General features: G+C 50.9%; 8 protein-coding genes across 8 annotated transcripts; all 8 read right to left on the bottom strand.

The window, feature by feature from the left end:
- Positions 1-1181: 1181 nt before the first annotated feature.
- On the bottom strand, positions 1182-1501 carry DEU56DRAFT_701937 (uncharacterized protein; the record flags this gene model as incomplete). The annotated part of the gene is made up of 2 exons (XM_041347327.1): positions 1182-1360; positions 1417-1501. Coding segments are annotated over 2 exons (264 nt in total), but the record flags the coding sequence as incomplete, so codon positions are not given.
- A 747-nt stretch (positions 1502-2248) lies between these two features.
- Positions 2249-3485, bottom strand: DEU56DRAFT_873415 (chaperonin 10-like protein; the record flags this gene model as incomplete). The annotated part of the gene is made up of 5 exons (XM_041355858.1): positions 2249-2368; positions 2414-2808; positions 2859-3045; positions 3097-3178; positions 3229-3485. 5 exons carry the CDS (start codon positions 3483-3485, stop codon positions 2249-2251), a joined length of 1041 nt encoding a protein of 346 aa, XP_041203746.1.
- Positions 3486-3804: 319 nt separating this feature from the next.
- DEU56DRAFT_983753 (uncharacterized protein) lies at positions 3805-4526 on the bottom strand (the record flags this gene model as incomplete). Its single annotated transcript, XM_041359967.1, has 3 exons — positions 3805-4050; positions 4101-4309; positions 4358-4526. 3 exons carry the CDS (start codon positions 4524-4526, stop codon positions 3997-3999), a joined length of 432 nt encoding a protein of 143 aa, XP_041203745.1. The 3' UTR covers positions 3805-3996.
- Positions 4527-4676: 150 nt separating this feature from the next.
- Positions 4677-5256, bottom strand: DEU56DRAFT_917353 (uncharacterized protein; the record flags this gene model as incomplete). The annotated part of the gene is made up of 2 exons (XM_041357977.1): positions 4677-4772; positions 4822-5256. 2 exons carry the CDS (start codon positions 5254-5256, stop codon positions 4677-4679), a joined length of 531 nt encoding a protein of 176 aa, XP_041203744.1.
- A 10483-nt stretch (positions 5257-15739) lies between these two features.
- On the bottom strand, positions 15740-16195 carry DEU56DRAFT_745191 (uncharacterized protein; the record flags this gene model as incomplete). The annotated part of the gene is made up of 1 exon (XM_041349137.1): positions 15740-16195. A coding segment is annotated over one exon (456 nt), but the record flags the coding sequence as incomplete, so codon positions are not given.
- A 1056-nt stretch (positions 16196-17251) lies between these two features.
- On the bottom strand, positions 17252-19388 carry DEU56DRAFT_44946 (uncharacterized protein). Its single transcript, XM_041346268.1, has 4 exons — positions 18961-19388; positions 18856-18909; positions 17461-18805; positions 17252-17401 (listed from the first exon to the last, which is right to left on the bottom strand). Exons 1-4 carry the CDS (start codon positions 19290-19292, stop codon positions 17345-17347), a joined length of 1788 nt encoding a protein of 595 aa, XP_041203742.1. The 5' UTR covers positions 19293-19388; the 3' UTR covers positions 17252-17344.
- Positions 19389-20448: 1060 nt separating this feature from the next.
- DEU56DRAFT_745106 (uncharacterized protein) lies at positions 20449-21932 on the bottom strand (the record flags this gene model as incomplete). The annotated part of the gene is made up of 3 exons (XM_041349130.1): positions 20449-20505; positions 20565-20741; positions 21159-21932. Coding segments are annotated over 3 exons (1008 nt in total), but the record flags the coding sequence as incomplete, so codon positions are not given.
- Positions 21933-22006: 74 nt separating this feature from the next.
- Positions 22007-22757, bottom strand: DEU56DRAFT_44934 (uncharacterized protein). Its single transcript, XM_041346265.1, has 2 exons — positions 22257-22757; positions 22007-22208 (listed from the first exon to the last, which is right to left on the bottom strand). Exons 1-2 carry the CDS (start codon positions 22580-22582, stop codon positions 22151-22153), a joined length of 384 nt encoding a protein of 127 aa, XP_041203740.1. The 5' UTR covers positions 22583-22757; the 3' UTR covers positions 22007-22150.
- Between the last annotated feature and the right edge of the window lie 4 nt (positions 22758-22761).

Genomic DNA, 22761 nt, shown 5'->3' with positions numbered 1-22761 from the left:
TTCACGGATGGGTTATGAGACGGCACATTAGATTGACCTAGTGCAAATAGAGGCTGAGACGTAATGCCTGACTCGACGGCATACACAGTAGACTCCATTGCAAACCCACCCACGAAAGCTTCGGGTGCAGCCACCTCGGCAGAAAACCCGCCTGCGAAAGCTGTTCCTCCAGTACCCAACAGAGTTTCTGACCTACCGCCGAAGATGGGTTCAGTCCTTGCGCTTGTTCCAACCACTGAACCCATCACTGATTCTTCGTCGTCATCAGCATACCTGAGCATTGAGGGTCCAGGAACTGAGCCCATGCGGTAATGTCCCGTTGCGCTGGGATGGTTCTGTTCTTGTCCGGCAGCTGGACGCTGCCACCCAGTCGTACTTGCCTCATGTTGAGTGGCATCAATTCCCACATCCGAGCGGGTCTTGTCACCGCGCGGCGCGCGGCTCAATATACTTCTTGCGCCAAATAGGGAGAAGACGCTGCCCATGACGGAGGCAGGGCGTGATTCTGGCAGTGGCATTTGGTGAGCAGGTATTGTAGGGAGGGAGTTGTTATGCATGTGATGTGCTGGAGAGTTTTCTTGGACGTTGGCGGTGATAATTTCGCCTTCGGATATCAGCGGGGGGATTTCGAGAGCACTTAGTTCTGGGTCCTGCCCTTGCTCTGGAGAATGTGAAGAGACGCTAACGTGCACCCAGCTCTCCTCATGGGTAGTTATAGGGTCATGTCTCGAAGGCCCAGAATCGGAGAGATGCGAAATATGCTGGGAGTGGAGGTCTACGGGTGGAAGACATGCGGGATCGACGGTGGTTGAGATCAATGCTGGGGATGGACCCGGAATGACTTCGCGTACGCGACTGAGCTCAGAGTTCGTCTCGGAAAGGGCTGGACGGCCTGGGTATGTCCCAGGTGGTGTGCGTCTCTTGTGTGTTTGTTGGGAGGGTGAAGCAGGAGGTACCGCACGGGTACTCGAAACGACAGATGATGGTGATCGTCGTGTAAACAAGCCAGACACGGGGTTCTTGATGGAAATCCTCGGGACTTTCGGGACTCGCAAGTCATTCTTGACCTTGAATCTTGGCATGGCCTTTATCATAGATCTCACCTCCCTCCTTAGTGACTTATAGATGCTCTTCAGTCCTGTATCGCGCCATATGCCGGGCGCGACGTCTGCAAGGAGGAGCCCAACCAGCGTCCACGCACATGTGAGGGCAAACCGAGAAAGCGAGTGTGAGAGGTAAATGTCAATTGCCATGCGCGTAGCAAGGGCGAGGTATGGGTCTTTTGACCTCGATCGAGAACGGGGATGCTTTGAGAGGAAGTGCGAGAGCACGACGCCTTCCCAAAGTCCGATGAGTATGCCTTGCAATGAAGTAAATTAGATACACTTGAAAAGTTTAAGACTGCTCGAAACGAACCTATGAGTTTGTGGTCTTTGCCTGTTGCAACGTCGAGCACGACGCGCAGAGCGATGCCTGCCCCAATTGAAAGTATGTTTTCCATGTCTTTTGTGAATGCATGAGTGCTGCGTCAAAGCCTATCAATATTATTCTTTTGTGCGTTCGGCAAATCCCGAACACCAACACTCACTCAACCATTGCTCAACCACTTTCAAGTTGCACATAATTTTATCTCACTCAAAGATTCGACTTGACGCACAATGACTAGTTGCTTTAGAGTGCAACGTACGAATTTGAACCATCAAAATTGATGCAGAAATGAGCAACGTGCTCGTACCAACTCAAACGCGGACTCGGAGTTCAAGCAAAAATGTTGCGAGCAGTTCGAAGACTGTCGCTGTGAGAAGACGAAAGTCGAGTTGTTATCATCCATGAACATGGATAAATTATGCCAGCTTAGAGGCAGTTATCCTACGTCAACTTGTTGTACGTCCTCGTATGTTGCTCACAAGAACTATAATGCTTAGATATTGAGTTTCCTATTAATATATCCTGTGGACCTTCTGAATCTCTCGTGCATCACCAGGGCCTTTCGAGGTTTATTCGTGCGAAGGTCCTCTGCGTTCATCTCTAGCGAGAAGCTCGTCGGCAGATTGCAAACTTTCCTGATTGCCCAGCTGACTAGCACCGTGCTTCCTTTACTTGGCAACATATTATGGTTTTGCTCTGCATTTCCTGCAAATCGCACTTCCTTTATTGCAAAACTTCGCCCAACTGATAGCCGATAGACTTACAAGTACATACTAGTACTACTAATACACCCAAGTTAGCGACCGCGAAACATGCATATTTACTTTGTTTCCTGAGGGTGAGCGACCAACTTCGTTCCAGACACCTGTTCCATTCTCATCCTTTCCAGCCCTCCGATAATACCTTCGAGCCCGTTCGGAAGGATTTCATAGTTGTTCGGCTACATAACTGTGAGACATAGATAGACAGTAATTGCAGAACGAACCTGAATAGTACCCTCTGAGAGCCACTTTTCAATCATAGCCCAAGAGCTGCGGAAGATCTCTTCATCATATGGGACATGTGGGCTCCCGATGGTGGAAACGGCCTTGCGCCCCTTGCCTTCATCTTCCTTGACTGATGGAGGAAGGGTTAATACTAGAATGCCGTTTTGCGCCAACAATCCCCATCCAACAGACTGTGTTTCGGGCAGCGAGATAGCGTCATAAACGATCCTGATAGGACTGTCGGTTACTTCACTGATGGCCGCCATTAACTGCCTGCCGGAAAGGTGCCGGTCAAAAAAGTGGGTTGCGCCGTAATCCTTGACAAGGTCTTCATTGTTAGGGGATGCTGTAGTAATGATAGGATAGAACCCTGAAAGACGAGCAAGTTGGATGGCTAAAAGACTATCAGGATACGGGTAAAGAGGCGAGTCACACTTCTCTCACTGTATGAACCCACAGAGGAAGAACCGCCAAGGATGACGATGGGATACTTGGGTTCAAGATCGCTGGCAGTCTTCGCCCAAGGAGGGGCTATCCCAGCTCCGAGGTGTTTTCCGTACAAGCCCGCTATTGCAGTATCCAACCCCTGAGGAACGGTAGCTGCGCTATCGAAAGATTGACTCGAAGGAATCTGGGATGGGATATAGCCGATGACATTGCCGACGGACCACTCAGGACTTACTTTGGCAGTAGACGTCGCAACGGTTAGCGAGTACTGCTGAAACGCACCCTGATCAATAATTGAGGGATTTCCATGGGCCAATCTGTAAACCAAAGTTTAGCCTATAAGCACAGGCGGAAAGACATGTCTGACACTTTATCGCCTTTGCGGAAATTCTCAACACCTTCTCCTAGTTCCTCGACAATGCCAGCAATGTCCACGCCAAGGACGGCAGGGTAATGGGTCACGAATATCCCGTCGTCCTGTATCTTGTAGTCAACCGGGTTCAGGGCAGCAGAATGAACCTTGACCAGGAGTTGCCCGATGCCAGGGCTGGGTATGCTGCGGGAGCCAACCTTGAAGTTGCCCTGCTTTTCGGGAAGAATAAGAGCTTTCTGTTGCGGAGACATGAGACGTAGAGTTACAGTGACCGGAGGTCTTCTGACTCTTCCCCGCACTTGCTACCTATATAATAATTTGAAAAGTTTGGATAAGTAAGAAAAGATCATGTGGATGATGCATCAATGATGATAATGATGTCCCCTTCTTGATCACGAGCGTCGAGCTCTAACCAAAAGAACACCGCGTATGGAAGACAGGACTGCCGCGCTCACTTAGTCATGTCACAATCACATATAAGGCAATAGGACTCCGTGCACTTCGATCTCGAATAAATAAGTTAGTTAGAGAATTGCCGCCTGGAGTTACAAAGTAAACGCTAGTTGTATAGAAAGCGGGAGGTAAGCGTCTTGGTTTTTATCAGATGATCCGTGACCTGATTCATATTTTGCAGACAAGTAAAGTTATGAATATCTCCCGGTGATCCACTACTGACGATTCCTACGTATGTACAGAACGATCCCTCTAGCGGAAGTAGTTGATTGTGAGCACTGATTCAATCGTGTGATCGCGATTTAACTTTCATCCTTTATAGCTTTCAAAATGTTCTACTCCAATCAAGGTGCACAGGGCATTCTGGGCACTCCGTCAAAACAACAGCTGGATACTATCTTTGGCACAATTACCTTGTTGAATGTGTTCAGGTCCGTTTCAGGCTTTATGGTGCTGATGATGACTTCTGTGAACGGCGCGGCAAAGTATTTGGTAGGCAGAAAGGGATTGGAAGCGACGAGCCTGCGCGTCAGTTGGGATTCGATGATCGCGTCAAGCTTCTCTTTGACCTGTGCCATTGTTGCGGCCGTCGACTCTGACCCCTGAGGACGGCGGTCCCAATCTGTGCACATAATTAGCTCAATACAGCGTTACTGGAATTAGAATGCACTGATGAACCACTGCCTAACCCCGGGCTGCTGGATGCGGCCACCCCAGTACATCTTTTGAATGCCTTCAATAGTAGGCTGGCGCAAGAGCTCAAGAACTTCCTGGAAGTTGGAAGTCGTCTTCATCGCATGGTTGCTGATGAGCGTGATGATCTCGGTAACAGGAGACATGACGTTGTAGCAGAATTCGATGGAGCACCTCGAGTGTCTTGGCCTTTATTATATGTTCCTTGTCGAAAATATTCCCATGTGCTATGCTGAGGAGGCCCCTCACTGTAAGGCATACTTTTCGCACGAGAATGGACAATGACAGAACGTAAGTTATGTGCCAACGTCACTATAAAGGTAAAGACCTTTTGGTGCCGATGTGGGCGGGGTTTCTGGTGCTGAAGGCGCACGAGAAAACAGACGAGACATCTAGGAGCGAGCGGGTCAACGATCATCAAACAGAATAAAAAACAATCACCAATGAATTACTTGTCTTCACTTCGGGTATATGCGGAGGGTCGTACTTGAGCACCTGCTCCCAGAAACGTTGAAATTTGCCAATGATGCGAATCTGATGATCGTCACTTCGAAGTACCCCAGACTGCACGAGTTTTTCATGTTGTTTGATCGGGGAGATAGGCTCCGGGAGCGTTTGCGAGGTCTCGAACTGATTGATTAAAGCGAATTCGGCAGGATTGCTACCTGCAATACCAATGCTGTCTACGGCAAGTGAAGAATTGAATGCTTTCCCGTGTCCATGACCATGACCGGAAGATGGCGAAGAGCTGGAAGGTGAGGCAACTGGTATTGAAGTAGTCAACACCCGCCTACTTTGTGCCGGTGTCCGCAAAGGAACTGTATGCAATAGGAGTCGATTCCGCTGGTGAAGCGCGCTAGATCGCGCTGCATTCATATTAACGATGCTCCGTCCGCCAAAAAAAAATACAAACAGAGGGGAGATAGTAGTGTGCAATGCACTGCCTACAGCTCCAATCATAGAGGAGGAGACATTAGTTATTGCAGGATTCTCTGATGAGGAGGACAATGATGAAACATTTGATTGGTGACTTAACTTACTGTAGAGTTTGTGTTACTAGTGGTACTCAAAATAAAAATTAGAAATGTTTGAAAGCTCGCTGAACTCTGACTAAGGCTTTCAACTCGTGGCTAAGCGGCTTCCAACACTTCGGCCGCTGGGACTGCGATTGAAGGTCAGGCCGGCATCGCTGGCGGAGTTTCAAACAACCATGCCTCCTTCTCGCCAACGTGTACGCCGTTCTGCACGCTTGAAAGCTAACCCTCTAGTGCGTTGCTCCAGGTCGATGGACGACGAAGGTCCAAACACTCGCGGACCAGCCAAACCCCCTCCAGAACAGCATGTACCCCGCCTGACTATCCAGTGGCAGAGCGACTGTGCTCTTACCGACATCCTCGTCAACCATCTCTCCACGCACCCCGCCGATTGCAGAGTACTTTTCTACTCTGACGGCAAGAAAGCGATGGCTGCCGTTGATGATGGTGCCTCGGGCTCGGACAAGGGGCAGGTGTATGGTACCCTGGCCAAACTTATTTTCACTGACCACCCGAGGTACGGTTACGCGTTCGCCACCAACGCAAAGAAGTTTCGTGACGGAGTCTGCAACCGCATCCAAACGTGAGTCGTTCCCGTTTTTTCTTCCGTTACAAAAAATACTGAAATTTATGTAGACTTAGGGGGAAATACAAGAAACTCAAGGCATCTTTTGACAGTACTGGCGCTGGTGTGATGCCTGGTGAAGGCACGCAAACGAAAAATCTTTTGGGTGAGTCCTCGTTCCTTATTTTCTGGTCCTTAGCTGATGTGTTTCGTAGATGCAGCGCTCTTAGAGCTCCCATGGTATACGGAACTGGATGCCATTTGGCATTCCAATCCGTCCATGGCCGCGAAGACTCACTCATCAAGACCTGGCGTCGATCACGCCGGCGCGTTATATTCCTTGGTTGGACGACATGCTGGGGCTGGTACCCCCATGCAACTTGACACCAGCGCCGGTCCCCCCATGCACATTGATACCAGCGCCGGTCCCCCCATGCACATTGATACCAGCGCTGGTCCCATGCAGTACCCTCAACCGCCTCCTCAATATCCCCCGCCCGATATCCATCCTTCCAGCACTCCACCCTCGCATTATGGCCAGCACTACTATCCCCCAGCAATGCCTTATGCTGGGGGTTCACATGGTGATCCCTCCATCGATCCAACACTGCAACATCCTGCTCCTGCTCCCGCATTACCCTCCACTGCCCCTTTGCCCTCCGCTGGCCCTTTGCCCTCCACTGGCCCTTTGCCCTCCGCTGCCCCCTTACCCTCCGCTGCCCCCTTGCCCTCCGCTGTCCCCTTACCCTCCGCTGCCCCCTACAATCAGTCTTCTCAATTCCATCTCCCTGGCCTTCCAACATCAGACGACGACATGGACATGGACTTTCAAGGCACCGGTGGCCCATTGGATGCCCCCCTTGAAGGTGATGAGAGGGCCGATAGCTCTTCCAAAGTCGCTGGGAAGAAGCGACAACTTCCTTCGTCGCCGTCTCCCCCTCCCGATGCTCCCGAACCTTTCGCTATGCCAGCAGCGTCCCCATCATCTGTCTACAACAGCCGCTCGGCATTTGGCCTGAAGAAGCCACCGAGCCGCGGTAGACACCGCAGGCTGCCATTGGAGATCTCTATCAGCACGTCAGCACCTTCGTCCACGACACGCAATACTACCCCGTCGTCGGACTACCTGATGTCCTCGACCCCCCAGACTTCGCTTCCACATAGCGCCGGCGGCTCGAAGAAGAAAAAGGCCAAGTCGGATGTGATGCAGCAGGTTGAGGAGGTGAGGGATGAGATCGCGTCCATGCAATCTGATGCGATGTCGCGCCACGACCACAAACACCAACGCTATCTCGCGAAGCTCGAGGCGAAGACAGAACACACCCGCGACATCAAGAAGTACGAGTGGCTTCGCGCCACGCGCGAGCACGAGACCTTCCAGGCTACTGTCAGCCATCAGCGTCTGCAGGAGTCGAAGGATAGCGACATCCGCCTTCGCGAGGCCGACATCCGAGTCTACGAAGCGCATTCCTTGGTGCTCGACAAGGAGGCGGAGACTCTTCGACTCAAGATCCAGTTTCAGCAAATGATGCAGGCGAGCAAGGGCCCAGCATCAGATGGAGTTGAGTGAGCTCTCGTCGTCGTTGTCTCGTTGCCGTTGCCGTCTCATTCTCGTCATCATCTCATTCTCGTTCTCGTTCTCGTCGTCGTCTCATCATCTTATTTGCTGTTGTTGTTTCCATTGGACTTATGTGTTTTCAGTTTTGTTGCTACCTTCTGTGATTGAGTACATAGCTATATACATTTGTTGTACAAGTCTGTTAGTAGTATTACATGTTCAAAAGCATTGATCATCCTTCCCTATGGTGTGCATCTGAGTGAGGACTGTTAAAGAGCTCATCCATCAACTTTGCACGAGCAGCTTGACCAGGAGTGCCATCATATGTCCTGTCACCAACTACTTCTTCACCTTCTGGACCCTCAATCTCTTGATCAATGAAATCTTCCCCCTCCGTGCGAGCCCACTTTAGAGAGCTCTCGTATGTTCCGTCCTCCTTGCGATGCTCGATTTCAAAGCGAATGATCATGTTGTGCAGGATGATGCAACACTTGATCCACTGCACAGCAAACTCGAGGTCTTTCTCAGCCTGAATTCTGAACCGTAGCTCTCGAAGGGACTGGAACCGTCCCTTCAAAACAGCAAATGTGTGTTCAACACGAACACGAATCTACATAAATAAAAATCAATTGAAAAGCACTAAAAAAAAAACATACCTTAGAGAGGTGATAATTGAATGTCTTCTGGTCCCTTGTCAGCCGTCCGTTGCGAGGCCTCTTGAAAGGGGCGATACACCATGGTTCCAATGGGTAAGCGCTGTCTGCCCAAACCCAATGACCATCAGGCAGAAGATCAGCGTGCTCGTCATAGAGGCGAGTGGATCGAAAAGCGAATGCATCATGGACACTCCCGGGATGACCAAGAGAGTAATCAACAATCAGGAGGTTATGGGGCAGGATGACTGCCTAGAATTAAATTAATTTTTGCACATGAAGACGAAGAACAAAAATGTTACCTGACAGCCAAGGGAATAATTGGACTTCCTATCATAAAATGTCTCACCGTAATAACCAGGTTTCGTGAACAGATTCATAGTCGAACCATCGATGGCTAGAAAGCCACCTTTCCACTCTGGACAAGTACGTGACTCGGCAAATTTGCGAGCCAGGTCAGCGTCCTCAGAATTACCTGCTGGGAAGCAGATAAACTGATCATGGGCATCAAGCACCGCAATCATCACACGATTAGTGCAATTAACTACGGACCCGACACTCACGCCTGCCCATTGAGCGACATCCTCGAGAGAAATGGAATTGCCATAGTGGCCTGCCCGATTCAGAAAGATGGCGAGCTGGATGGAGACAGGGAGCTGAGGATTGTTGGACTGGTTCTGGAAGATAGGGTGATTAGATATATGATCGAGGATGTCATCGAAGATCTCCGGGTTGACACGAAGTTTCTGCCGAAACAAGTGAGGGCGGTGTTCCTCGTGGTGAACCAGCATGTGGAGTTGAGATGCTCGTGGAGGAGGCTCGTCAGGCTTGTGGAGTACACGAGCCCTCATAACCTCATCACGAAGAGCATTGATGGTGTCTTGGAGCCTGTCGTAAGGCAAAGCGACGTCATCAGAAGATACAGAACTGGTATCAGAAGAATCTGAAGTCGCTGAAGTCGCTGTGATAGGGGAGTCGGGGGACATGGGGGAAGGAGATCTTAAAGACAGACTGATTGAAACATCATCGTCTGAAGGAGTAGTAGAAAGCGAGTCCTCGGAGCTGGAATCGCTCTCAAAGTCTGACCAGTCCTCTAGGATATCCTGGTATCGTAACCTGGCCAAAGAAAGTTCGGCCTGATCCACGGTATTCAGGAGCTCTTTACGAGTGGATGGACGAGGCATAGTTATGGTGGGGGGCTATGGTGCGTGTGGGATCAAAACTCCTATCTGCGTGTATATGTGACGCAGTTTTCAGCGGAGTTTGAAATCTCGGAAAGTTCCGAGGCTTCGTCTTGCACTGAGCACGCCGTTGTCGTTGTCGTTGTCGACCTCACCCTACGAACCTCGATGCCCATCCACAGCGCTGAGAAGGCCACCATCAAATTTTCGGGTGCCATCCACCCAAGGTAAGTCATTTTTGTGTGTAGTTAACTAACATTTACTTTTATTTGATAGGAAATCTATTATAATCCGGATCCCACACAGATCCCACCTGACCAGCGGCGCCTCGCCCTTACCGGCAAACGGCCTGTCCACCTCCCGCATCCTTATCTGTCTCTACGGAGGCACCCTCACGTTGGAGATGGAGTCATCGGACACCATCGACAACGTGAAGGCGAAGATCCAGGACAAGGAGGGCATCCCAACTGACCAGCAGTGTCTCGCCTTCGCTGGAAAGCAGCTCGAAGATGGCTGTACTCTCAGCGACTACAACATCCAGAAGGAGTCCGCCCTTCACTCGATCTTGCGTCTTCACGGAGGCACGCAGATCTTCCTCCCGACGCTTTTCATCCCCCCCCCCCCCCCCCCACTGCTCAGCATCCCCCGGTCCTCAGCGACTACAACATCCAGAAGGAGTCCGCCCTTCACTCGATCTTGCGTCTTCGCGGAGGCACGCAGATCTTCCTCCCGACACTTTTCATCCCCCCCCCCGCTGCTCAGCATCCCCCCCTCCTCCGCTCGGCACTTATTTGGTCCCTCCCGCGCTCCCTACCTACAGCTGATTTCATTCCCGCGGGCCTTGTTTTTTTTACAATTTTATTAATGCTTTCATTGAAATACAATTATGTTGGACCGCTACTCTACCACTTTCCCCTATGTACATAGCACGCTTTGAAAATCACAAGTGTCGTTTTAAAGTCCGACTACATGCCGACGTGTGCCGAGCACATTTCTCTCGGACTTGCGCGAGTTCTTTCAAACTTTAAGCGGGGAGTTGAAGGGAGTTGAACGCAGTTTAGCGATTTTTCAAGAGTTTCAAAATTTATTTTGAGTACCACTACTGTTTTTGTTGTCTGGTTGAATGACACTTGGCCGCACCTGTTCACATATTTATTAGAAAAAACAAAGCTGCCAGAGGTGCACGGAGTCCCTGCATCACACCTGCCTAATATGAGTGTGGTCACGCTATGTAACGGAGCGCGGCAGTCCTGTCTTCCATAACCGCGTGACATAAAGTTTATACGTGACTTGGAACAAGGCTAGTCCCAATGCGTCCTCCACTGCACCCACTTTTCGTGGTTCTCATCAAGTACAGAAGTGGTACTCAAAATAAATTTTGAAACTCTTGAAAAATCGCTAAACTGCGTTCAACTCCCTTCAACTCCCCGCTTAAAGTTTGAAAGAACTCGCGCAAGTCCGAGAGAAATGTGCTCGGCACACGTCGGCATGTAGTCGGACTTTAAAACGACACTTGTGATTTTCAAAGCGTGCTATGTACATAGGGGAAAGTGGTAGAGTAGCGGTCCAACATAATTGTATTTCAATGAAAGCATTAATAAAATTGTAAAAAAAACAAGGCCCGCGGGAATGAAATCAGCTGTAGGTAGGGAGCGCGGGAGGGACCAAATAAGTGCCGAGCGGAGGAGGGGGGGATGCTGAGCAGCGGGGGGGGGGATGAAAAGTGTCGGGAGGAAGATCTGCGTGCCTCCGCGAAGACGCAAGATCGAGTGAAGGGCGGACTCCTTCTGGATGTTGTAGTCGCTGAGGACCGGGGGATGCTGAGCAGTGGGGGGGGGGGGGGGGGATGAAAAGCGTCGGGAGGAAGATCTGCGTGCCTCCGTGAAGACGCAAGATCGAGTGAAGGGCGGACTCCTTCTGGATGTTGTAGTCGCTGAGAGTACAGCCATCTTCGAGCTGCTTTCCAGCGAAGGCGAGACACTGCTGGTCAGTTGGGATGCCCTCCTTGTCCTGGATCTTCGCCTTCACGTTGTCGATGGTGTCCGATGACTCCATCTCCAACGTGAGGGTGCCTCCGTAGAGACAGATAAGGATGCGGGAGGTGGACAGGCCGTTTGCCGGTAAGGGCGAGGCGCCGCTGGTCAGGTGGGATCTGTGTGGGATCCGGATTATAATAGATTTCCTATCAAATAAAAGTAAATGTTAGTTAACTACACACAAAAATGACTTACCTTGGGTGGATGGCACCCGAAAATTTGATGGTGGCCTTCTCAGCGCTGTGGATGGGCATCGAGGTTCGTAGGGTGAGGTCGACAACGACAACGACAACGGCGTGCTCAGTGCAAGACGAAGCCTCGGAACTTTCCGAGATTTCAAACTCCGCTGAAAACTGCGTCACATATACACGCAGATAGGAGTTTTGATCCCACACGCACCATAGCCCCCCACCATAACTATGCCTCGTCCATCCACTCGTAAAGAGCTCCTGAATACCGTGGATCAGGCCGAACTTTCTTTGGCCAGGTTACGATACCAGGATATCCTAGAGGACTGGTCAGACTTTGAGAGCGATTCCAGCTCCGAGGACTCGCTTTCTACTACTCCTTCAGACGATGATGTTTCAATCAGTCTGTCTTTAAGATCTCCTTCCCCCATGTCCCCCGACTCCCCTATCACAGCGACTTCAGCGACTTCAGATTCTTCTGATACCAGTTCTGTATCTTCTGATGACGTCGCTTTGCCTTACGACAGGCTCCAAGACACCATCAATGCTCTTCGTGATGAGGTTATGAGGGCTCGTGTACTCCACAAGCCTGACGAGCCTCCTCCACGAGCATCTCAACTCCACATGCTGGTTCACCACGAGGAACACCGCCCTCACTTGTTTCGGCAGAAACTTCGTGTCAACCCGGAGATCTTCGATGACATCCTCGATCATATATCTAATCACCCTATCTTCCAGAACCAGTCCAACAATCCTCAGCTCCCTGTCTCCATCCAGCTCGCCATCTTTCTGAATCGGGCAGGCCACTATGGCAATTCCATTTCTCTCGAGGATGTCGCTCAATGGGCAGGCGTGAGTGTCGGGTCCGTAGTTAATTGCACTAATCGTGTGATGATTGCGGTGCTTGATGCCCATGATCAGTTTATCTGCTTCCCAGCAGGTAATTCTGAGGACGCTGACCTGGCTCGCAAATTTGCCGAGTCACGTACTTGTCCAGAGTGGAAAGGTGGCTTTCTAGCCATCGATGGTTCGACTATGAATCTGTTCACGAAACCTGGTTATTACGGTGAGACATTTTATGATAGGAAGTCCAATTATTCCCTTGGCTGTCAGGTAACATTTTTGTTCTTCGTCTTCATGTGCAAAAATTAATTTAATTCTAGGCAGTCATCCTGCCCCATAACCTCCTGATTGTTGATTACTCTCTTGGTCATCCCGGGAGTGTCCATGATGCATTCGCTTTTCGATCCACTCGCCTCTATGACGAGCACGCTGATCTTCTGCCTGATGGTCATTGGGTTTGGGCAGACAGCGCTTACCCATTGGAACCATGGTGTATCGCCCCTTTCAAGAGGCCTCGCAACGGACGGCTGACAAGGGACCAGAAGACATTCAATTATCACCTCTCTAAGGTATGTTTTTTTTTTTAGTGCTTTTCAATTGATTTTTATTTATGTAGATTCGTGTTCGTGTTGAACACACATTTGCTGTTTTGAAGGGACGGTTCCAGTCCCTTCGAGAGCTACGGTTCAGAATTCAGGCTGAGAAAGACCTCGAGTTTGCTGTGCAGTGGATCAAGTGTTGCATCATCCTGCACAACATGATCATTCGCTTTGAAATCGAGCATCGCAAGGAGGACGGAACATACGAGAGCTCTCTAAAGTGGGCTCGCACGGAGGGGGAAGATTTCATTGATCAAGAGATTGAGGGTCCAGAAGGTGAAGAAGTAGTTGGTGACAGGACATATGATGGCACTCCTGGTCAAGCTGCTCGTGCAAAGTTGATGGATGAGCTCTTTAACAGTCCTCACTCAGATGCACACCATAGGGAAGGATGATCAATGCTTTTGAACATGTAATACTACTAACAGACTTGTACAACAAATGTATATAGCTATGTACTCAATCACAGAAGGTAGCAACAAAACTGAAAACACATAAGTCCAATGGAAACAACAACAGCAAATAAGATGATGAGACGACGACGAGAACGAGAACGAGAATGAGATGATGACGAGAATGAGACGGCAACGGCAACGAGACAACGACGACGAGAGCTCACTCAACTCCATCTGATGCTGGGCCCTTGCTCGCCTGCATCATTTGCTGAAACTGGATCTTGAGTCGAAGAGTCTCCGCCTCCTTGTCGAGCACCAAGGAATGCGCTTCGTAGACTCGGATGTCGGCCTCGCGAAGGCGGATGTCGCTATCCTTCGACTCCTGCAGACGCTGATGGCTGACAGTAGCCTGGAAGGTCTCGTGCTCGCGCGTGGCGCGAAGCCACTCGTACTTCTTGATGTCGCGGGTGTGTTCTGTCTTCGCCTCGAGCTTCGCGAGATAGCGTTGGTGTTTGTGGTCGTGGCGCGACATCGCATCAGATTGCATGGACGCGATCTCATCCCTCACCTCCTCAACCTGCTGCATCACATCCGACTTGGCCTTTTTCTTCTTCGAGCCGCCGGCGCTATGTGGAAGCGAAGTCTGGGGGGTCGAGGACATCAGGTAGTCCGACGACGGGGTAGTATTGCGTGTCGTGGACGAAGGTGCTGACGTGCTGATAGAGATCTCCAATGGCAGCCTGCGGTGTCTACCGCGGCTCGGTGGCTTCTTCAGGCCAAATGCCGAGCGGCTGTTGTAGACAGATGATGGGGACGCTGCTGGCATAGCGAAAGGTTCGGGAGCATCGGGAGGGGGAGACGGCGACGAAGGAAGTTGTCGCTTCTTCCCAGCGACTTTGGAAGAGCTATCGGCCCTCTCATCACCTTCAAGGGGGGCATCCAATGGGCCACCGGTGCCTTGAAAGTCCATGTCCATGTCGTCGTCTGATGTTGGAAGGCCAGGGAGATGGAATTGAGAAGACTGATTGTAGGGGGCAGCGGAGGGTAAGGGGACAGCGGAGGGCAAGGGGGCAGCGGAGGGTAAGGGGGCAGCGGAGGGCAAAGGGCCAGTGGAGGGCAAAGGGCCAGCGGAGGGCAAAGGGGCAGTGGAGGGTAATGCGGGAGCAGGAGCAGGATGTTGCAGTGTTGGATCGATGGAGGGATCACCATGTGAACCCCCAGCATAAGGCATTGCTGGGGGATAGTAGTGCTGGCCATAATGCGAGGGTGGAGTGCTGGAAGGATGGATATCGGGCGGGGGATATTGAGGAGGCGGTTGAGGGTACTGCATGGGACCAGCGCTGGTATCAATGTGCATGGGGGGACCGGCGCTGGTATCAATGTGCATGGGGGGACCGGCGCTGGTGTCAAGTTGCATGGGGGTACCAGCCCCAGCATGTCGTCCAACCAAGGAATATAACGCGCCGGCGTGATCGACGCCAGGTCTTGATGAGTGAGTCTTCGCGGCCATGGACGGATTGGAATGCCAAATGGCATCCAGTTCCGTATACCATGGGAGCTCTAAGAGCGCTGCATCTACGAAACACATCAGCTAAGGACCAGAAAATAAGGAACGAGGACTCACCCAAAAGATTTTTCGTTTGCGTGCCTTCACCAGGCATCACACCAGCGCCAGTACTGTCAAAAGATGCCTTGAGTTTCTTGTATTTCCCCCTAAGTCTACATAAATTTCAGTATTTTTTGTAACGGAAGAAAAAACGGGAACGACTCACGTTTGGATGCGGTTGCAGACTCCGTCACGAAACTTCTTTGCGTTGGTGGCGAACGCGTAACCGTACCTCGGGTGGTCAGTGAAAATAAGTTTGGCCAGGGTACCATACACCTGCCCCTTGTCCGAGCCCGAGGCACCATCATCAACGGCAGCCATCGCTTTCTTGCCGTCAGAGTAGAAAAGTACTCTGCAATCGGCGGGGTGCGTGGAGAGATGGTTGACGAGGATGTCGGTAAGAGCACAGTCGCTCTGCCACTGGATAGTCAGGCGGGGTACATGCTGTTCTGGAGGGGGTTTGGCTGGTCCGCGAGTGTTTGGACCTTCGTCGTCCATCGACCTGGAGCAACGCACTAGAGGGTTAGCTTTCAAGCGTGCAGAACGGCGTACACGTTGGCGAGAAGGAGGCATGGTTGTTTGAAACTCCGCCAGCGATGCCGGCCTGACCTTCAATCGCAGTCCCAGCGGCCGAAGTGTTGGAAGCCGCTTAGCCACGAGTTGAAAGCCTTAGTCAGAGTTCAGCGAGCTTTCAAACATTTCTAATTTTTATTTTGAGTACCACTAGAATATACTTTTTCCCAGTCTCTGCATACCAATGTGTCTCCCACTCTGTCCTTCTCATGATCAACGCTCATGAAGTCTCCCATTTCCAGTGTATATGCGGCCTCACACATCAAAGTCTGCCGAAGATAATTGAAACAGTGGTTTATGTGATGGAATGAGGCTTCAGGATCGTTACCGCCGAGGAGAGCTAGCTCGAGCATCCATAGACAATGGTGCTGATGCTGGAAAACCATCACGAAAACTCGGTGCTGTGGTCCTAGACGTGTGCGACCAAAGCCTTTTGGCCATGTCGGAAGGTTCTCCCACTCCAGACGAGCCTCCGCGTCAGATGCATTAAGTGAAAAATGCACACTCTCGTGAAGAGTCATTGCGACGGCTTCATGCGCGAGGTCGACAGGAAATTCCCATGGGTAATCTTCGTCAGCATAAGTGTATTCTATCAATTCTAAGACGCCCAGGTCAGCACATTCTCACACCTACGCGTATGAGGAAGTACTTACGATCATGTTGTGCTGGCTGCAGTTGGATGCGAGCGTGCCACACGGTGACAAGCACGCTAAGCATCCCGAACGCCCATCCAACTACTAGTTCTCTGCGAGAAATCATGAGCACCTTTTCAATGCCTCCAATGATTGATCACTTTCAAGGCTATCAACCAACTATCCAGAAACCTGCTGATCCGACTCGGAGGCATTGAGCACTGCCAAATTCCAATGCGTTAAACTGGTTGACCCTAGACTAAGAATATCTCGGAGTCGCAACGGAGCCGTGATCGCTCTGTGATTTCATCCGATTCACTGGTCTGTCCATTCGTTTTTTAGCCGATCTAGATGCTACCTCAACTCGGTCCTCGAGCTTATCGTTCAGGTGATCACAATAAGTATGTGACATAGTACACGCATCCTTGGACTGGATATTGGCGCCGCACGGCCAGCCTTGGCATAGGCTGATGCGCCCATGGAATTTATTGATGTCCACAGATAACGAACTGCCTTTCATATTACAGCCTCACCATGAGTTCCGTATTACGTCACGTCAACGCACCTGCTGTGATCTCAATCATATCATAGTCCTGAAAGGTCTACAGCAACCCCGGTGTTTCGTTCTGGTGTCAATATACAGGCGAGTACCATGTAGCCGTTATTGAATTGATATTCATGTTTGATCAATGGTCTATCAATGGATCAATACCTCAACACCGAAAAGTACGCTGGAGCCCAGAAATAAATTACAGGGGACATGGTTTGGTTGGTTTGTGTGATGTACTGCCAATGGTTAATGGTCGTGAGTGCACGGCGTCTTCACGCGCGCAGAAATTGAGCGCCGAATCAAGTATCGACAAGAGCATACAGCGGGATGCATTTTATCGCTCATATTTCTCGTTTGACTGTTGGACATGACATTCAGTGACCATATGCATAGTTGTTTGCAACACCCACTAGTACTGATCGAAACAACATTTAATACCGATTGTACAGTGCCTGAGAGCAATTTGTTCCAAGACCAAAGACCAATTTACATAGAAAGCCACTTGCAAGTTATCAACAAAGCATCGGAGAGAGTCAAGATTCAGTTATTTTTCACAGACGGTTTCGGAGACACCTGATACAAGCGAGCATTTCACACCCTCTACACCGCTAATAGATGTCAGATCAGAAAGTATGCCGACGCAAGCAAGGCGACGCAAATGACTTACGAAGAGGTATAGTGGAAAAATCATCTCGCAGGCCTCGCAATGTCCGCCCCCGCTCCGGAACGTCCAGTCTGTGTGGTCACAATCGTGATCCACTCTGAGACGCTCCATGGTCTCCCTTATCAAACGACGCTGTGTAGCCGCTCTGAGATCCTCTAGCATCTCCCGTATAAACGGTCTGACAGCGCTCCCATCCAATGCAGGCTCCACTCTCACGTGCCATTCTGGAACCTCTGACTCGTCTGTGAGCCGTTCTGGGGTCCAGTTCGTGAAAAATCCTGAAATGCGATTATATGTCTCAACACGGCGAGTCCCCGTCAGGAAATGGGGTTCTGGAAGAGGTGCTGGTGCTGGTGCCCCGGGACGGAGAATCGTGGGGCGCAATGGAACAGGAAGAAGAGGTGCTGGGGCAAATACCTCGGCACGGCGAGCCGTTGGCCAGATATTGGCAACTGGTTCTGCTCCGAGTGCTGGCGCAGGGACCAGTTGAAAAGGATTTTCAAAGGGGATATTGGCAACTGGTGCTGCTCCGAGTGCTGGCGCAGGGACCACTTGAAAAGGATTTTCAAAGCGGACATTGGCAACTGGCGCTGGCGCAGGTGCCGGTCTGGGTAAATTAACAGGCTGATTCCTGACATCACCAACAGCTGGCACTGGTTGGCGCACTGCAGGTGCCTGTTGGAGAGGATTAGCAGGCTGCGCGGGCGGAAGCTGAGCATCCACGCGACGCTCTGCAGCAGCAAGCAGTCTGTCCTCGTCCCACTGCGGACACCTGCAGTTCTTCCAGAGTTCTTTGCACAGATAACAGAATTCTGTCCTGCATCGGCAGGTCATGTGGAAACACCCCATACTAAGCTCTATCATCTGAGCACAGCCCGGACAGCGTGCCCACCCCGAGGTGCGGCTTAGCGCGAGTACTTGCTCATCCTCTGCATCAGGAGTGCAGATATGAGTGAATCCTTCGTGTCTGCTGCGACATTTTGCACATGTCTTCGTCATGCAGGTAGGTGACGTGCATGTAAATGCCTTAGTGAAATACCCATACCCCTCATGTAATGGCCCGAGGAAACGACTGCACGTTGGTGCAACACAATAAACGCGCTTCGTGGTCCCAAATTCTTGAGCTTTGAGCTCAAACTCAGCGAGGACTGCCTGCGTCAGGTGAGGCCGAACTTGTAGAAGGGTGATGTTCTGGCGACAGCAACGAGGAGGATACAGGCTCTCGTCGCGTGTTGCTGACTGGAATAGGTCGGTAATGCAACCGATATCATAAAAATGGCCACATGATGCTCGAACTTCTGCTCCAAAGATAGGATCCTGACAGATCACACAGTCGTGACCGGTAGCCCTTGTTATGATAGTTGCAGTAACAATATCATAGGTAGTAATATGTCTCACCGAGGAGGAGCCGGCCTAGTCATAATGGTGGGCGCTTGAGCTGGATTTGGTGACCTGCTTATCAGTGTCAGCTTTGGTGGATTCCGCAGTAGTATGGGTCCTTACATAGGCGCGGGATCAGGTTCTCCACTTTCTCCTTGAAGTTGCTGGGCAAGTGCCCGATCAGCGTTGAACTCCGCAAGATCTCGAGCGTCCTGCATCAACAATGCGAAAGCAACATCATAGTCACTGAGACGCTCTCCTCGATGCACACAGTTATCGTATAAAGCCTGCCACCTCTCCACGTCAGAAGGCTCAAGTCGAGCGATCATACGGGTAAGATCCTCCTCATAGTTGTTTCTTTCTCTTGGACCAGGGACCAGACGTGGTCGTGAGGGACCAGCGATGTTCATGGCGGCAAGCAAGAGGTGTGCGACTCGGAAACCGGAGTTTAGCATACGTCTATGCCTACCGTGACAGCGTTATGATAGTGGCGTGAGCGATCAATGTAATTAAGCCATATACAGAGCCAGTGTATTGACAAAGCATGGGCGGGAGAGGAATGAGTTGGACGGGTGGCCAGTCGGTCTATGAGGTAGGGCCTGACATAGGTCGACCCGGGTCATGCCCGGGTCATACCCGCGGGTAAGATGGGCTATGGGGCCATGACCGTACCCGTCCCGGGTCAAGTGCATCAGCAAACCCAGGGGCCTCTGTACAACCCTGGACAGCGCTGGACAGAGCCACAGAGCCCACAGAGAGGGTTCCCTCTGTGCAGCTCTGTACAATGTCATACCGCACTGTACAGAGTTGTACAGAGCATTGAGTAGGCCAGACAGGAATACCATAGAATACTCACAGAGCCTTACAGAGCATTACACTGTGGATAGTAAAATCAATTACTTAATTTCAATGTGTTTGTCATGGGACGCGGTAATGGTGGTCAAGGTTTTTTCAGTGACTTTGGAATGAGTACACTGAAATGTCATTGACTTTGTCGGGAGTCACTAGAAGCTACATAACACGTGATCGGCTTAGTAAAATAGTACAACCCCGGTATTTCGTTCTGGTGTCAATATACAGGCGAGTACCATGTAGCCTTTATTGAATTGATATTCATGTTTGATCAATGGTCTATCAATGGATCAATATCTCAACACCCAAAAGCACGCTGGAGCCCAGAAATAAATTACAGGGGACATGGTTTGGTTGGTCTGTGTGATGTACTACCAATGATTGATATAATGGTCGTGAGTGCACGGCGTCTTCACGCGCGCAGAAACTGAGCGCCGAATCAAGTATCGACAAGAGCATACAGCGGGATGCATTTTATCGCTCATATATCTCGTTTGACTTTTGGACATGACATTCAGTGACTATACTACAGCACCATAGTTGTTTGCAACACCCACTAGTACTGATCTAAACAACATTTACTACCGATGGTACATGAGACCACAGGCTAAGGGAGATAGTCGTACCATGTTGTACCATCTATACTACAGATTGTACAGTGCCTGAGAGCAATTTATTCCAAATCCAAAGTTCAATTTACATGGAAAGCCACTTGTGAGTTATCAGCAAAGCATCGGAGAGTTAAGATTCAGTCATTTTTCACAGACGGTTTCGGCGACACCTGTTACAAGCGAGCATTTCACACCCTCTACACCGCTAATAGACGTCAGATCAGAAAGTGTGCCGACGTAAGCAAGGCGACGCAAACGACTTACGAAGAGGTATAGTGGGAGATGCGTCTCGCAGGCCTCGCAACGTCCGCCCCCGATCCGGAACGTCCAGTTTGTGTGGTCACAATCGTGATCCACTCTGAGACGCTCCATGGTCTCCCTTATCATACGCTGTCTGACAGCGTTCCGATCCGAGCCTGGCGAGGCTGCAGTAGCCGCGGACTCCACTCTTGCGTGCCATTCTGGAACCTCTGGCTCGTTCCTCAACCATTCTGGAACCTCTGACTCGCTCGTGAGCCATTCTGGAACCTCTGACTCGTTCCTCAACCATTCTGGAACCTCTGACTCGTTCCTCAACCATTCTGGAACCTCTGACTCGTTCCTCAACCATTCTGGAACCTCTGACTCGCTCGTGAGCCATTCTGGAACCTCTGGCTCGTCCGTGAGCCATTCTGGAACCTCTGACTCATCCGTGAGCCATTCTGGAGCCTCTGGCTCGTCCGTGAGCCATTCTGGAGCCTCTGACTCGTCCGTGAGCCATTCTGGAACCTCTGGCTCGTCTGTGGGCCATTCTGGAACCTCTGGCTCGTCCGTGAGCCATTCTGGAATCTCTGAGCCGTTCGTGAACCATTCCGAAACGCGATCATTCGTCTCAGCACGGCGAGTCCCCGACACAAAATGGGGTGCTGGAAGAGGTGCTGGTACTGGTGCCTCGGGACGGAGAATCGTGGGGCGTAATGGAACAGGAAGAGGTGCTGCTCCGGGTGCTGGCGCAGGGACCTGTTGAAAAGGATTTGCAGGGCGGATATTTGCGACTGGCGCTGGTACGAGCGCTGGCACAGGTGCCTGTCTGGGTAAATAAACAGGCTGATTCCTGACATCACCAACAGCTGGCACTGGTTGGCGCACTGCAGGTGCCTGTCGGAAAGGATTAGCAGGCTGCGCGGGCGGCAGCTGAGCATCCACGCGACGCTCTGCAGTAGCGAGCAGCCTGGCCTCGTCCCACTGCGGGCACCCGCAGTTCTTCCAAAGTTCTTTGCACAGATAGCAGAACTCCGTCCTGCATCGGCAGGTCATGTGGAAACACCCCATGTCAAGCTCGATCATCTGAGCACAACCTGGACAGCGTGCCCACCCCGATGTGCGGCTTAGCGTGAGTATTTGCTCAGCATCTGCATCAGGAGTGCAGATATGAGTAAATCCTTCGTGTCTACTGCAACATTTTCCACATGTCGTCATGGTGCAGGTAGGTGACGTGCATGTAAAGACCTTGGTGAAATAACCCTCATGCAATGGCCCGAGGAAACGACTGCACGTTGGTGCAACACAATAAACGCGCTTCATGGTCCCAAATTCTTGAGCTTTGAGCTCGAACTCAGCGAGGACTGCCTGTGTCAGGTGAGGCCGAACTTGTGGGAGGGTGATGTTCTGGCGACAGCATCGAGGAGGATACAGGCTCTCGTCGCGTGTTGCTGACTGGAACAAGTCGGTAATGCAACCGATATCATAAAAATGACCACATGGTGCTCGAACTTCTGCTCCGAAGATAGGATCCTGACAGATCACACAGTCGTGACCGGTAGCCCTTGGTATGATAGTTGCAGTAACAATATCAAAGGTAGTAACATGTCTCACCGAGGAGGAGCCGGCCTAGTCATAATGGTGGCAGCTTGAGCTGGATTTTGTGACCTGCTCATCAGTGTCAGCTTTGGTGAATTCCTCAGTATGGGCCCTTACATAGGCGCAGGATCAGGTTCTCCATTTTCTTCTTGAAGTTGCTGGGCAAGTGCCCGATCAGCATTGAACTCCGCAAGTTCTCGAGCGCTCTGCATCAACAATGCGAAAGCAACTTCACGATCAGTGAGATCCTCTCCTCGATGAACTCTGGTATCGTATAAAGTCTGCCACCTCTCCACATCAGAAAGGTCAAGTTGTGCGATCATACGGGTAAGATCCTCCTCATAGTTATTTCTTTCTCTTGGACCAGGGACCAGACGTGGTCGGGAGGGACCAGCGATGTTCATGGCGGCAAGCAAGAGGTGTGCGAAACTGGAGTACAGCATACGCGCCTATGCCTACCGTTACAACGTGTTGACAGCGTGAGCGATCGTGTAATGAAGCCATACACAAATCTGCTAGCTGTGTATTGGCAAAACATGGACGGGAGAGGAATAAGTACTTAAGTACTGAGTGGCGAGACGGGTTCAATTGTGTTGCGGTCGGCTAAAATTTTGGCTCAAAT

Source organism: Suillus clintonianus (assembly GCF_016758775.1).
Source record: "Suillus clintonianus strain FC179 chromosome Unknown DEU56scaffold_105, whole genome shotgun sequence".
Taxonomy (NCBI): domain Eukaryota; kingdom Fungi; phylum Basidiomycota; class Agaricomycetes; order Boletales; family Suillaceae; genus Suillus; species Suillus clintonianus.
Note: the sequence above shows the minus strand (reverse complement) of the source record. Positions and strands in the feature narration are given on the sequence as shown.